This window comes from Solanum dulcamara, chromosome 6, assembly GCF_947179165.1.
Source record: "Solanum dulcamara chromosome 6, daSolDulc1.2, whole genome shotgun sequence".
Lineage (NCBI taxonomy): Eukaryota > Viridiplantae > Streptophyta > Magnoliopsida > Solanales > Solanaceae > Solanum > Solanum dulcamara.
Genome location: NC_077242.1, coordinates 67942470 through 67958400, shown reverse-complemented (window position 1 = coordinate 67958400; position 15931 = coordinate 67942470). Strand labels below are relative to the sequence as shown.

The 15931-nt window shown below is 32.8% G+C and overlaps 1 protein-coding gene across 1 annotated transcript; it reads left to right on the top strand.

The window, feature by feature from the left end:
* Positions 1-221: 221 nt before the first annotated feature.
* LOC129892561 (uncharacterized) lies at positions 222-690 on the top strand (the record flags this gene model as incomplete). Its single annotated transcript, XM_055968143.1, has 1 exon — positions 222-690. A coding segment is annotated over one exon (465 nt), but the record flags the coding sequence as incomplete, so codon positions are not given.
* Positions 691-15931: the final 15241 nt, after the last annotated feature.

Genomic DNA, 15931 nt, shown 5'->3' with positions numbered 1-15931 from the left:
ATCAACTTTCACTTAGACACTTCAATCGAATGATGTTCACTTTAGACACCTCATGTAGGGGCTCGCTGTGTCATTTTGATACTTTTTTGACAATAAGCAAAAAACTGAATGAGAGTGTAATACACTCGTTGATGACGTGACAAACAACCAATTAAATGATTACATGTGTTATTTTAAGTTAAAAATTATTTTAAAATTCACTTAATAAATAAAATAAAAATATTATTCTAAAAACATCACTCAAAAATCTCATTCACCGCCATCTCCTCCGTCCTGTAGCCACCCCCGCCGCCGCCTCTGCTGCAGACCCATTTAACATTTCCTCTCAATCTCAACCCTCGGCACATTTTGGTTTACAAAACTCAAAGTCGATTTTGACAGGACATTTTTCAAATGATGACAAATTTCTTCTGAATTGGATTTTTGTATCCGATTTGCCTACCTTTGATTTGTCTCTGATGAAGCTACGTGGCAGCCGTTCGACTAGTAGTAAACAACGTCCCGATCTGGAAGAAGATGTCGAAGACGATGATGAAGATGATTTTGAGGACGACGACGATGATGATGCATCGAAGGGCTTTGATGATGTAGATGGAAGCTGCGATGATTCTGATGATGATGGCTACGGCCGTCGTGGTAGCGGCCACGGTGGCGGTTCCCGTGGTGGCGGCGCTTATACAGCGTGAAATTTTGAGCAAGTGCGATTTGCACCTTTATTATATGCTAATATAACTTTATTTTTGATCTTCTCTGTTTGTTTATTGTATGGTCTTTTTGAACTGAATACTCAAAATGGGTTTAAATTTGGGGGGAAAAAAAGATGATGTAAACCTTTCACTTTTGGTTGCTGGAGAAGGAACTTAATCGTGCATTAGTTTTTCTTTGTTTGAAGAGTGGTGGGTGGGTTTTTTAACTGAAGAAGAGAAAATGGAGTTGAAGAGAAAACTCAGTTGAATATCTCTCAAAACAATGCTAAAAAATAAAGAAGAAGAAGAACCACAAAAAAAAAAAAAATTTAAGAAAAAACGCTCTTCACGCGCTTAAAATGAGTGCAGCACACGCAATGTGTCAAGTCAGCACAAAGTGTCAAAATGACAAAGCGGGCCCCTACATGAGGTGTCTAAAGTGAATATCGCCCAATTGAAGTGTCTAAGTGAAAGTTGGTGCCAACTTTAAGGGGTCACCGATGGGTTTGGCCTTATTAATTTCACCATGTAGACAATTGATTCGACCTCAACATTTGTCTTTGGATTTATTTTTGGGAAAACTAAGCTCATGCCCCATAAAAGTAAAATAATTACAGATAAATATTCTTTTACAATTCATTCCCCCTAAAGGATGAGATTCACGATGAAGATATCGTCGCAGTATCAATATACTGTGGTGGTATCATTGAGTCTGCTTCAGTCCTTAATGATACCACCACAAAGCATCATCAATGATACCATCACAATATATTTATATACTGTCATGGTGTCATTGAGGCTGATTCAGTCCTTAATAATATAACCAAAATATATCTATATACTGTCATGCTATCATTGATGTCTATTTCAATCCTTCAGCTACATCTCCATGAAACTATCATATACTGGCATGTAGGGCTGTACAGGGCAAACCGATAAACCGTACCAAACCGACAAATCGAACCAAACCGGAAAAAAACCCGACTAGTGGTTTGGTTTGACTTGGTTTGGTGTTTGAAAAAAAAAACCGACCACTATAGGGTTGGTTTGGTTTTAACTAAAAAAAGTCAAACCGAACCCAAACCGACCCGATTATAGATATACTACTTTTAAATTATGTTATACATAAAAATATTTATTAAAATATAATTTATAAATATTTTTAAAATTTTTTTCATAATTTTTATTTTCTTTCTTACATTTAGATTTGGACTTGAGAAGCCCATCTAAATAATATACAAAAAAAGCTCATCTTATAAAGTTAAAACTTCAAACAGTGTTCTGCCTCCATCTTATATGTTGATATTTTGTACTAGAACTCTTTTTAAGAAGCATTGCTCTGTGCTTTTTATTAGATACTATGAAAAACCCGAGAAATCCGAAAAACCCAAAAAACCGGAGAAAACTCGAAAAACCCGAGAAAAATTGCTATCGAAAAACCCGACTTTTATTGATTTGGTTTGGTTTATAGATTTAATAACCCGACACAAATGGTTTGATTTGGTTTGTAAAAAATCCAAACCAACCCGGTCTATGTACACCCCTACTGGCATGGTATCATTAAAGATTGTTTCATATAATCATTAAGGATCGTTTCATACAAATGTTGAATGATACCAATATAATATATATATATATATATATATATATATTCTGATGGTATCATAAATGTTTTGATATTACCACAGTATATTCGTATATTATCATGATATTGAAAATCCTTAATGAGACACTTTTAAAATCCTCAATGATACCATAACAATATATTGATACATTATCGATATCATATAGGATTGAGCTCTTGTTTTAAGAAATAAAAATAAAACCTTTAAGAGAAAATTATTAAAACCACAATCTTATTTATTAAACTAATTAGTAAATATATTCTTTATGATACTCCGTCAGTATGTTGATACCATATCGGTATCATATAGGACTGAGCTCAATACTCTGTGATACTCCATCGGTATATTGATACCATATCGGTATCATATCACAGGGGTAATTACTTTGGGCAAAATGGATAGTGAAAGGAATTATTTTGGGGTGGGGTATGGGATGGTAAATAATTTGTTTAAAAGATCTATTTTGTGTAGTTTTCCCTTAATTGTTTATACAACATTTGTACGTGTTTCAAACTTTAATTATTTGATACTGCAGTTCTACCGTTAGCAAAATTATTATATATAAGTAGGGCTAATTGTCAGAACGGAAAGAAAATGCAGGAAAAAGAGAAGAAAATTTAGGAATTAAATAAAAACTAAAAATCTAATTATTAAAGTAAATGTAAAGAAATTAAATGAGAAAAAACGACAATTTTTTCTTTTTGTTTTTTTATTCTATATCTGATACTCATATTAAAATCCGATTAATTCAAATTTGTGCCGCATAGAGCCTCATTCGAGAGGAAAACGCTCTTTATTAACAATTTTTCCATACTCAAGATTCGAACTCAATATATTTAATTAAAAATAAGTAATTTAATTTATTGCCATAATTAGAACAAATTACTAATGGGTATCACCTAGTTACAGTTGGTAGAGGTGTAACTCACTTTATGTGAAGCACAGTTTTCACTAGGAAATAGTCACACTACTTTGAAATTAGCCACTTTGACCTAACATGCTACTTATTTGGATGCTACTTTTTGTTCATATGTTTGGTCCATACTTATTTGGATGCTTCAAAAAGCTTGGAATTACTCTCTCCATTCATTTTTATTTGTCCAATATTTAATTGACGCATTTTTTAAAGAGCGATAAATAGAATAATAATTTTATTATATCAATCTTTGAATATAATAAATTCAATGTTTTGAGATTGAGAAATAACTATAATTAATAATAAGGGCAAACAACACAAATTCGACTAATTTGGAGGTTGATTACCTGCCTTTCCGTGAGTTTTCGTTATTACTATTTATATCATATTTTGGTCCCCAAATACAAGTATATCGGATACATGCTAAGAAGATACATATAATTATCTAAATATGGAATGTAACTGAAACACATCAATTTAGGAGACAATTACGCATTCTTCCCTGAATTTCCTCTCCAAAAAAATTTCAAAATTTCAAACTTCTTCCCATTTATTTTCGAGCATCAAAAATCTTTTTCTGTAGATATATATAATCGTAACTTAGATACATGTACGTTTTATTAGATACATGAATTCTGAATTAAATATATGTGTATATTTTATCATATACATGTACATCTAATCAAATACATATTTTGACCGCCATTTTCATCGAGATCACTGGATGATAAACCTATGAGAGGATAATTAGGAGAGAGAATTGAGTGATAAACCTGTAATGAAGAATTAGGAGAGAGAGCAGGCTAATTTGGAGTGAAAGGGTAAATTAGAAAGATAATTTGGTAGGACTCTATTCTAGGCTAAGTTTGTGTTTGGTTACAAATTTGGTACATAATTATTACATAGTGAGATAATATGTAATTGTTGAAACTATAAATAAAATTAGTAGATATGGTGTGGATGTATGTCTAATTATATAATTTTTCCTTAATAATAAGAGTAATTTAAAAATTAAATATTAAATTATCTTTTGAGTTTCAAACTGGACAAGTAAATATGAAAATCTATTTTCTTATATAGTTAACAATAAAAGTAGATCCAGAGAGTAAACAAAGTAATATTTTCTTTGCTCTAGAATGATAAATTTCCACTAACATTATCTTTATTTTTTAATTTAAAACTCTGTTTTGATATTTCTTTTGAACTTCAATCAATTCGAGTTTCCCCTATTGAGATCGACTATAAAAATTATGATTAACAAATGGAAAATTACTTAATGCTTCATTATTTTTATTATTTCTAGATTCAGCTATTTAATGACCATGCATTTTCCACCACAACACATTCATATAGCATTATATGTGATGCTTACCTGGTCAAGTTTCTAAAAACGGGTTATTTTAAAAAATATTATTTATAATAATTTTACAATAAATAATTTGTGTTTGATCAGTTCATTTGAAAAATATTTCTTCTTATATTTGATAATGTGATCATGTGTGGCAAATCTCCCCCAAAAAGTGGTTTTATGTCTCAAGTTACGAAAAAGAACAATATTAAGGTTCATTTTATAATTGATATTATTTTCATATAAAAATAATTTTAATTTTTTTACGAAATACTTAGTTAAGTTTTAAATTTTTATCTAGATAAAATTTTAAACATAAAATAGAAAAAGTATTATTAAGATCTTAATCAATATTGTAAAGATCTGTTTCCGTTGTTATGAATAAACCAACAAGGAGGAAATTGGGCCAGAAAACTTTTGAGTAGTGGCTTAGAAATTTTGAGCCTAGGTCAGACTTGGACGAAATTTGAGTCAGGTGAGATATAGGGTAATCCGACAATGGATGGGGGATTTATTTTTTAGTTTGATCATTTGAGTTGATAGCCAAGACGAGAAGGAGTCGGTACGGCATTACAGAATCGAATTCGGACAAGTAAAACTCTCGTAATTGATCTTGGCGTGAAGGGTTGAATTTAGAACGTCATGGTTGAGGGTGTATTGCAAAACGGGAGCTTGGACTCAAATCTCGACTCTCTGTCTTCGTGCAACCCACCAGGGCAGGGCCGCTGTGGCGGAATGGGGCCCGTTGTGCCGGGCCAGTCGAGTGTAAAAATGAAAAAAGTCCCAAAAACGTTATTTATCTGAAAACCTTGTTCTTGGGGAGAAAAAGGGCGACCTAGGGCTATTTCTTTGAGTTTTCCATGAATTCTTGTACTAAAGGTAAGTCAATTACTTCCCTAATCCGTATTTTAATTCTTAGAACCTAGAATCATTGTTAATTATCCTTGGGGGGAGGTTTTGGATTGAAATTAATGGTGGAAAAAGCCCTGGTTGGGCATTAGGATCATGAACATAGCTAAGGGTTAGTATTATGATATAATCCAAGTAAACTAGGCCATTTTATTAATCCTTTGCATATGTGTAATTGTTTTAGACCAAGAACAAGCTGAAAGACTTTGGAAAGGGATGACTCAAGTCTTGTAAGAGCATTCAGGTTTGATTTCGAGGTAGGTGATGGTTTGTTTTCCCGTCCGTGTCATATATGCTTGATAACTGCTACATTGTATGCATTTATGCATGTGAATAGGAAAAGATGAAATTAATTTAATGAAATGACTGTTTGTGATCCATTGAATGCAAGGAACTTGTTACTTGATAGTTGTAACTGTGTGAGACTATTCATTGTAATTGTGATTGTGGTTGATGGGATCGGGTTTCACACTCAGACACAATATTCGATCAGGTATCACGTTCTGCCACATTATTAGATTGGGTATCACGTTTCGACAGACTAACACTTTGGGTGTGGGTTCTATGAGAGAATCATTCTTTGATTGTTGCATTAAAATTGAGATTGTTAACATGTGTATATGTATATGTATTGATCATGAGATGATAAGTGGGAAAGTATTCTTTATATGTGTGCTTACTGTGTTGTGGTTACTTGTTTATATTTCACTTATTGGAATAGTTGCGCGGTCCTACCAGTACACCGTTGTTTTGTATACTGATATTGTATTTGATCTCTCTTTGTTGAGTACAGGGCATATTCAGGCGCCTGTTGAAAAACCTCAAATAGGAGATCGCTGATTTCAGAGTTCAAAGGTGAGCCAATTTTTTCAGGCTTCCGTAAATTCTTTTCAATCTTGGTCCCTCCTTTCAAGACTCAGACATTTCAGACTCTTGGTTTATGCATTGGTTTTCGGGGTTGCATCCCCTTTTTCTTTAGATTTGTTGGTTAGTAGAGTTTTTGTACAATGACTTTCAGGTTCTAGGGATTGAATTTCTGCACGTTAAGTTTTATTTTGTTAACTTACTGAGTTTATGGAAACTTAGCTTTTTAAACTGATATTGCTTGTTTCTTGTTAACATTGCTTAAGTTGAGTTATAGTAATGATTCTCTCACTGGAGGGTTATAGTGGATGTCAATCATGGCGGGTCAGGATCGTGACAAATATAAATATAGCTAAACCAAAAAGAAGAGGAGAACAAAATTGTATTTATATTTAAAAGATATTTGGTTAAATTAATGAGAGATAATTTGGTAAATATAATTTCTGATCAATATGTTTTTATCTTTAAAATATCAATATTTTTGCTTCTATTTTTACTACTCACCAACAGAAGTAAAATTAATTTTGCTATACTTCAAATCACTTCTCATTTTTATTTTTTTTGGCAAACACTTCAAATCAATATGTAAAAAAAAATGCCCCCCCCCCCCTCTTGAAAAGATGTTTTTGACTTACCAAAGTTTGACTAAACAAATTATTATGTAATTTTACTAACAACGTTCACGCAAAAATGACAAAAATAGCTTGAGATAGGTTCAAAGTAATCTTTGAATATTGAATATATACTATTGAACAATTATGATTCTTTAAGTTTGGCAAAAATTGAGCAATTTTTATTTTCATCAAATATTTTAATAACTCCATCTGTTAGATTAGAGGGGGGATCTGTGGGGAAAAAAAAGATTAATAAAAAAACACTACAAAAATCACATCAAATTCTATAAATTGCAATATAAAAGCAGATTAAACACAAAAAATAACAAAAATTTCACCATTATCGAAAAATATATTAAAAATAGTAAAAACTACAGAAGATACACATTCGAACGTGGATTCTCGCTAAGTTCATTTTCTTCACATGTCTAGTTAAATCTAATCGATAAAATTAATTAAATATTTAACATAATTCAAAAATATTTAATGTTTTCAAACTTAAAGGATCAAACTTGGTCAAAAATAATAATATCTAAGATACTACTTTAACCTGCCCATGATTCATGAACATAAGGGACCATTTTTGTTATTTTATCCAATAGTGACATTTCTTTCTTCAATCCAACAAGGAAAATTACATTTTTAAGGATGTGACATGAGTTTTTCTAAACCAGTACAATTTTAAATGTGTGTTCCCTTTGAATCATTTTATTTGTTATTTTTTTTATTTACACGATTATGAAAAAATTATGTGTTTTGATTATTTTTTATTTTTATTTATTTTAAATATTAATCTCCTTTCATAAATAAAAAGAGAGTTTTTTTTGCTTTTTTGGTTTTTCACTCAATGTCCTATATCTACATTGGAGTCCGATTAAAATTGGATTCGTGCTGGAAAGTCCCACATTGGGGGTTAAAGCGCTCCCTAACAAAGGCGACTCCGTAATCAGCGGGACTCGAATCCGAGACCTCTGATTAAGGATGAAGGAGTACTTATCAATCCACCACGACCCTTGTTGGTAAAAAGAGAGTTGATTTAAGCAATTATAATATTGAAGTATGTGTATATGCTCTTTATTTAGGCTTATTGCTAACTAAACAATGTTTATTACTTTCAAAAATAATTATTAGTAAAAAAAAACAAAAAAATTGTACTCAATCATATTTTGATTTTTTAAAATGACAATTATTTTGAACCATCTATTTACAAGGAGTCAAGGACAATAAGTAAAATAATCTGGAGGTATTAATATGTACGGAAAAGGACCAAAAATATCCCTGAAGTATAGAAAAAGGTTTTAAAATACCCTTCGTCCACCTTTTGGTCTAAAAATTTTCTTTTACTCATTTTTTATATTACACTCGATAAAATTACTAGAATACCCCTAGACTAAAGAAAGTTAGCATAATGCATCATCCTTAACTTTTTCGGCCAACGCTAGCATGACTTATGTTGTTTTGACCTTAAAAGAGTTTCTAAACATTCCTAAGTTCTTCTACGCATTCTAACTAGCGACTTAGGGCTAAGGAGTGAAGAAAAGGCTAGGGTTCTAAAGATTCGAGCAAACTTACAAGATTGATTGTCCTATCTTCATCCTAGGTATGTAAGGCTAACCAAAAGCATGGACATTGTTCTTCAATGTGCCCCATGATTGTGATATGTTGATTGTGAATGATTTGAGTTCTCATTATTGTGTTCCAAGAGATTTTCCTTAAATTTACATATTTTACCTACTATTACGAAATCGATGTTTTTCTATGAACTTATTTTCTGAACAAATAATTTAAATTACTTACACCATAAACCCTAATAGTATTTTGACCAACATTGAATTTACATGCCTAAGGATTGAGTTTAGAGTCTTGAACTTGTGAATGCATGATTGTGATTGTGATTGTGATTGTGATGTGAGAATGATGATAGTTTTGATGAAACTTGATAGTCCTTGTATCTTCACTATTAAACTCAATTGAATGGTATAGATTAAATGTTGTCATAAGTGATTGTCCCAACTACTCATAAATGAATGATCTGAGAATGATTGGAAGATTGATTGTCCGAAAGGATTGATTTGATAGAACCGATGAACTGATAAAAGTTCATATGAGATTTGTTCATTAGTTGATTAGGATTGATTTTCTTATGAGAATTGAGTCTTGGGAAGAGTATCGAGCACCGAATTGGGTAAGAGTAAGTAATAACTCAAATCCAATAACTACGTAGCCAGCGTAGGAGAGGATTGAACCGTTAAAGTCGGATGTTTCCCTTGATTTGAATGTCCTGAAAAGATAGGACTTGATTGCTTGATTGGATGATTTTTCCTTTACCCTGGCAAAGTACTGGACGGTTGTGGCAACAACAACGAGCTTGTTGTACGATCACTGGCTCATAAGTGATTGTTGATGGGTAAGAGAAATTCTCATATAAGTCTTGATAGTACTCTGAGTTGATTGGATTGGATTGGATTGTATATGATTGGTCTCTGTCTAAACCTTATTCTTGCTTTAGACTTATGATATCCTGATTGAGTTCCTTATCTTTCTGATTTGAGATATTTGAACTGGTATTATTCTATCTTGATGCATGTTTCATTCTACCATATAACATACTCGTACATTCCACATACTGACGTCCATTTGTGTCTGCATCATTTTATGATACAGAGACAGATACTAGAGATCATCAACAAGCGCGCCGTTGAGGATCTGTTTACATTTCAACTGATTGGTGAGTCCTCCCTACTTCGTAGGATACCACTATTTTATCATCTAGCTTTCGAGTTCTGACGTTCTTTTTATTTTGATTTGGTAGTCATGAACATGTCATTGGCACCACTTAGACAGTTGATAGAGGCTTCATAGACTAGATTGTTGACTTGTTAATTTGAGATTATCTTTTGGCTAGTTTCATTCGTACCAGTCTTATTGATTGGATTAGACAGATTCTTGGCCTTTGGCCTTATACTATAAGTATTTATTAGATCATCTTGATGAATTAAGTCTTCCGCTGATAGAGAGTTGATTGAATGATTGTGTGAATAGGCCAAGTAATTCGCTTGGGGACTAACAATAGTTTCAAAGTGCCGGTCACACCTAGAATACTCTTCCGAAGCATGACACCAAGGATATTTTTGGCTTTTTCTGCAATATGTAATTTGAATCAAGTTCTCCTTTTTGTAGCACATTGTTTGACATTAATAAAGAAAACTAATGTCATGTCAGCTCTTTTTCTATACTACTACAACAACAACAACAACCCAGTGAAATCCCACATCGTGGGGTCTGGGGAGGGTAGAGTGTACGCAGACCTGACTCCTACCAATGTAGGACGGCTGTTTCCGAGAGACCCTCGGCTCAATAAAAACATAGAAAAAGGTCAGACAAGAATATTAGAGTAAATAAGTAAATAAGTAGATGACGAAAACGGTCCAAACAATAGTATAATCCAAGCACACACAAAAAAACAGTAGATACTATTATTGGATAATAACATAAATGCCATAAATAGCATACATCCGAGTACAAGAAATCATAGTGCGTTAATACGCCTACGAATAAGGGAGAATAAAACCACTATGTACTAGTCTATACTACAAAGATTATAAAGCTTTCAACAATGAGACATTAAATGCTACTTTTTTATTCATTTTTATTTATCTATTTTAAATTTTGCATGCTTTTTAAGAATGCTAATAATTAATATAAATACAGGGTAGCCCGATGCACTAAAACTCCCGCTATGAGATATTAAATGCTACTTCTTTATTCATTTTTATTTATCTATTTTAAATTTTGCATGCTTTTTAAGAATGCTAATAATTAATATAAATATTTATTATAATATTTATATTAATGTATAAATTAAAAATGACAAATAAAAATGATAATTTATTTTTTAAACAATAGATAAATTAAAATGAACGGAAGGAGTATTTTACTAACTCCATATTACTTCACTCCACTCCAAAACAAATATCATTTTAGTTCTTTTCACACTTATTAAGAAAAAATATAAGGTATTATTTACAAAATTATCTATATTTATTAAATAAGAATTGAGTACTATTAAGATGTAGTAGTTCTTTAATATAAAGTTACAGTTGAAAATAATTGCTAATTTTTGTCTTAAATTTCTAAAGCAATAATTATTTTGAGACGATTTTCTTTTGTTATTCTTAAAGCAACACTTGTTTTGAGACGAAAAAGGTATTTTATATCATTAATCAAACCGAAAGCAACATGGTACCATATAAATCATGAATAAATAGACTCTCCAAAAGACATAACTAATTGTCTTTAGAGAACAATAAAGTTTCTACTGTGTTGGAAAAACAAAGTAAATTAAAGAGGGAAACCAGACAAATTGATACAATTCTGGAATTAAGGATATAAAAGAAATTAAAAGGATAAGTGTTTTATTAAAGCAGAAAGTAATAATAATACAAAAATCAAATCACAATCTATGGTAGGGACTCAATTTAACGAGAGTGTGCTGGTTCTTTTGTGTATAGTCAAAGCACATGAATTAATAATGACTCTTCAATTAATAAAATTAAAATCCAACTGTAGAAGGGGGTCCAATTCAATTTTTTCTTTTGTTATTTTGCCATTCCTACCATGTGTTTAAAAAATCCCTAGTTTGGAAAAATTATTTTTGACCACCCAAAAACAAAGGAAGTAGTACAATTAAATTATCCTTATGGCCTACATGTGTTTGCTTAGAAGATTAAAATTACTTAGAAAAATATATATTACATACTAGTCGTATTGAATTGTGTAACAATAAAATTAAAATGGCTACACAATTAATATATGATAATCAGAACAGAAAATGTCTTAATTTAGATGTCTAGTTGATTACTGCACCTCAACACGTTTTGGAGAGAATCAACTTACTTAGTCATACACCATTTGTGTTCACGTTCCTACAAGCACCTCTCTTTTTCAAGAGGATTCGCGATATGTCAGAATATGAATTTTCGCTTCTCATCAAATTAAACAATATGCTCTATTGCTTGTGCAAATTTGAATTTGAATTTTTGAAGATTAATGAAATAAAAAAATCTGTTATAAATATGTGATACAATAAGCAATGATAAATAAATATAAATAAGTTATTTTTCTACATTGACACGATCAATACTACTATTAAAGTGAAACAATGAATCTAAAAAAAACATAAAGGCCAAAGTATATTAGTAACAAGCAAAACTCGTATGTATCTCCAAACATTTTGTTTGGTGTGCTAGTGGACACTTAATTTGAATTTGTTAATTTTTTAAAACATTTTTTGACATATTTATTTAATTTATTATTATGGGAATCAGTCGTGCTATTTTTGTTTCTAGAATGGTGCTTTCAGTGGAAGGCGGGTGAATAATACGTAACAGCCTCCCCTTGAGAGGGGAATAATTCTTAGAAGTGGGAGGTGTCACAATCTGAATTTGGGTGTGATGACACCTATTCTTTTTTATTGGACAAGTCAGTTTAAAATTTAATATTTATAAAAAATAAAGCAGAAACAATTTAAATATGTACATAAATAAACAAAAGTGGAAGTCCTTCAAACTTAACCCCTAAAGACTGGTTATCACATGTACAAGCCACTAAAACAGAACTGGAATGAAAATACAAGTCTCAAGTATGTCTTTGACTCTCAAGTAGAGTAAAACATGAAATACAGAAATAAAAGAGCCCGCCGGATGTCAATAGCTACCTCTTTCAATCTCCTGGAGGCCTCAGATGATCAAAAAAGTGAATACTCACTGTCCGGGCTCAGAACCTACACAAGTGTAGAAGTAAAGAATGAGTACCAAACAACGCGGTACCCAACAATCCAACTAACAAAATTGAGTAAATCTAATAGGATACACGAACTCCTTTCCAACCCAATCGAACCTCCATAACTACAATCTACACAAAAAATTAGCCCAACCTACCAATTCATACTAAACAGTTCAACTAATGTCCACAATCGCAGCTCAATGTCGCAAGTCATAACGCTCAAATAATCAAAAGTCAAGTACAAGTATCAAGTCCATCACACAAGATATGAAAGAATGCATATACTCACTCAATGATCATGTAGGTGTACAACCACTGGCAAAGACCTCGGCATCATAATCTCACCGTAAATGACCTCGACATCACCACCGGTAATGACCTCAACATCATGCTCTCTTCGAAAATGACATTGGCCTCATAATCACGTTTATCTCATCATAGTATTCCAGAACAAAATGCAATCAGCATGCTTACACATGTAATGAGGAAAATGACAAGTTCAAATAATCTGCAATCACAATGAGGCTGCCAAAGTATTCCAATAAATACACATAGATATCAAGATCACGACATGTCACAGTTTAAATCACAACATTAGCACATAATACATTTTATTAACCCCTTCGATCAATTAAGATTAGTTCACAAAATAATGAGACCCATAATCTCATCCCCATTACTCTCAAATACATACAAGAAAGAAATTCTAGATTCTACAAGATTGACGGAGTTTTAGAAGTTCATTTTCCTTAGATAAAATCATGATCAATCAACAATGTGAGTCTTTTCCTTCCGAATATACTCCAAAATATCACAATCTAGTCAAATAATAATTCAAAATAAAAAATTGAGTCCAACGACACCAAAAACACAAATTTTTTTTTTAAAAAAAGTCAAAACGGCTCAAAAATTCAATTCTGAAAATGGGATCTAAATATGGAATTTTTTGGATGAAAATGTTTCTCATAGCATTAAGAATCTATCGGTGAAAACCATTTTGAAAAAGGAGTTCAAATCAGATCATAATCACCATTTAAATAAATTTTCCAATGTTCTTGAAAGACCCTAATTTCACCAATTAAAAATCACCAATTTTTAAATTAAAATCCACAATTAAGCAATGGATTATGAAAATTATGGGTTAAAATCACTTACCCAATAGGTTTGCCTCCAAAATTCTCTTGAAAATTGGCTACCCAAGCTTTACAAACTCAAAAATGGTGAAAATGCATAAACCCTGGCTAAACCCCTCTCAGGTGTCGCAATTGCAACTCCAGGCTCCCTATCGCTACCCTCTCGAAAGCATGCCTTGTTGGGAAAGAGACCCCCACAAAAATAGCGGGCTTCGTAAAAGTGAAGGGTCCATTGCGAAAGTGATTTTCGCAAAAGCGAACCCCTTATCGCGATCGCGATGCTTGCACCAGATCACAGAAATTTCCAAAATTCCACTTTTCATACTTTCGAATAGATCCTCGAAATTTGATCAGAATCCCCTACACACAAATCATATATGCTACCATACTAATTATAATATTTCAGACTCAATGGAATCATCAATATTCGAATTTGAGGTCTCCTTAATTCGAAATCCAACAAGTCGCAACCAAACTAACTCTAAACATCCAAGAAGTCATAAGAATTTAATTTCGAGCATCTGAACTCCGAACGTTGACCATAATCAACTTTATGATCATAAATTTCAAGAATTCACAACACAAGGCTTCAAATCTTTGTTATAGCTCCAAATCTAATTCTGTCAACTCTCCTAGACCAAAATCCACATTCAAGAGTTGATGGAATTGACAGAATTTTATTTTGAGACTCATAGCTTCGGTTGATCCTAAATACCACTTTAGAATACTTTAAGCCTTTGAAAATTTCACAAACACCAAAGACTCAATTTTTCAAAGAATTTCCCAATACCAACAACCGAAACTGATCAGAAATGAATCGGGACAACTATCGAAAGGGATAAAATGGTTATTTTGTAATAATTTCCAAAAAAAACCTTCAGGGTTATTACATGATCCACCACTAAAACCCATGTTCATCCTCGAACATAAAGTAAAAGAAAGTACTTGAAGCCTCAAAAGGCTGGGGATATCGACCACGAATATCATCCTCCGACTCCCAAGTCACCTATCCGACTAAATGGTGCCTCCACTACACCTTCACGGAAGCTATCTTCGTGGTCCTAAGCTTACAGACCTATCTATCAAGAATGGCTATAGGCTTCTCCTCAAATATCAAATCTGGACCCAACTCTATCAAATCAAGGGATATCACATGGGACTTGTCCAGGATATACTTTCGGACATGGAAATATGAAACACTGGATGCATAATTGACAAGCTAGGTGGAAAGTCCAATCTATAAGCCACCTCTCCCACTCACCTTAAAATCTCAAATGGGCCAACGAACTGAGGGCTAAGCTTTTCCTTCTTTCCGAACCGCATCACGCCCTTTATGGCGACACTCGGAGCCAAACATAATCACTCACCATGAAATTTAATGGTCAAACTCTCCTATCTGCATAACTCTTATGCCTACTCTAGGCTGTCAAGAGCGTACCCTGAATCATGCAAACCTGCTCCATGGTATATCTAAGCAAGTCCGTGTCCAAAGAGTCCATATCAGCTGTATCGAATTACCCAATAGGAGATTGACACTGCCTACATACAATGCCTCGAATGGGGCCATCTAATTAATGGAGTGATAACTATTTTTGTACGCAAACTCTGCTAAGGGCAAATATTAATCCCACCAGGTACCAATATCAATAACACGGGCTCGAAGTATATCCTTCAACATCTGAATCGTCCACTTAGACTGGCCATTAGTATGCGGGTGAAAAGTTGTACTCATATCAAGCCTAGTACCCAAATCATACTGTAATGCCCTACAAAAGTGCAAAGTAAACAACAAACACTAGTCGAAAACAATAGATACCGGCATTCCATGAAGCCTAACAATCTAGGTGATGTACAACTGGCTTGCTTCTCTGCCGTATACTTCACTCTAACTAGAATGAAATGGGTAGACTTGGTCTGTCTGCGAACAACTACCCATATGGAATCATAACCACCCACGTTGGTTGGCAAACCCACCACAAAGTCCATAACTTCCAAGTAGGATTAAGCATTCTCTGAGTCACACCTCCAGGCTGTTAGTGCTCACACTTGACC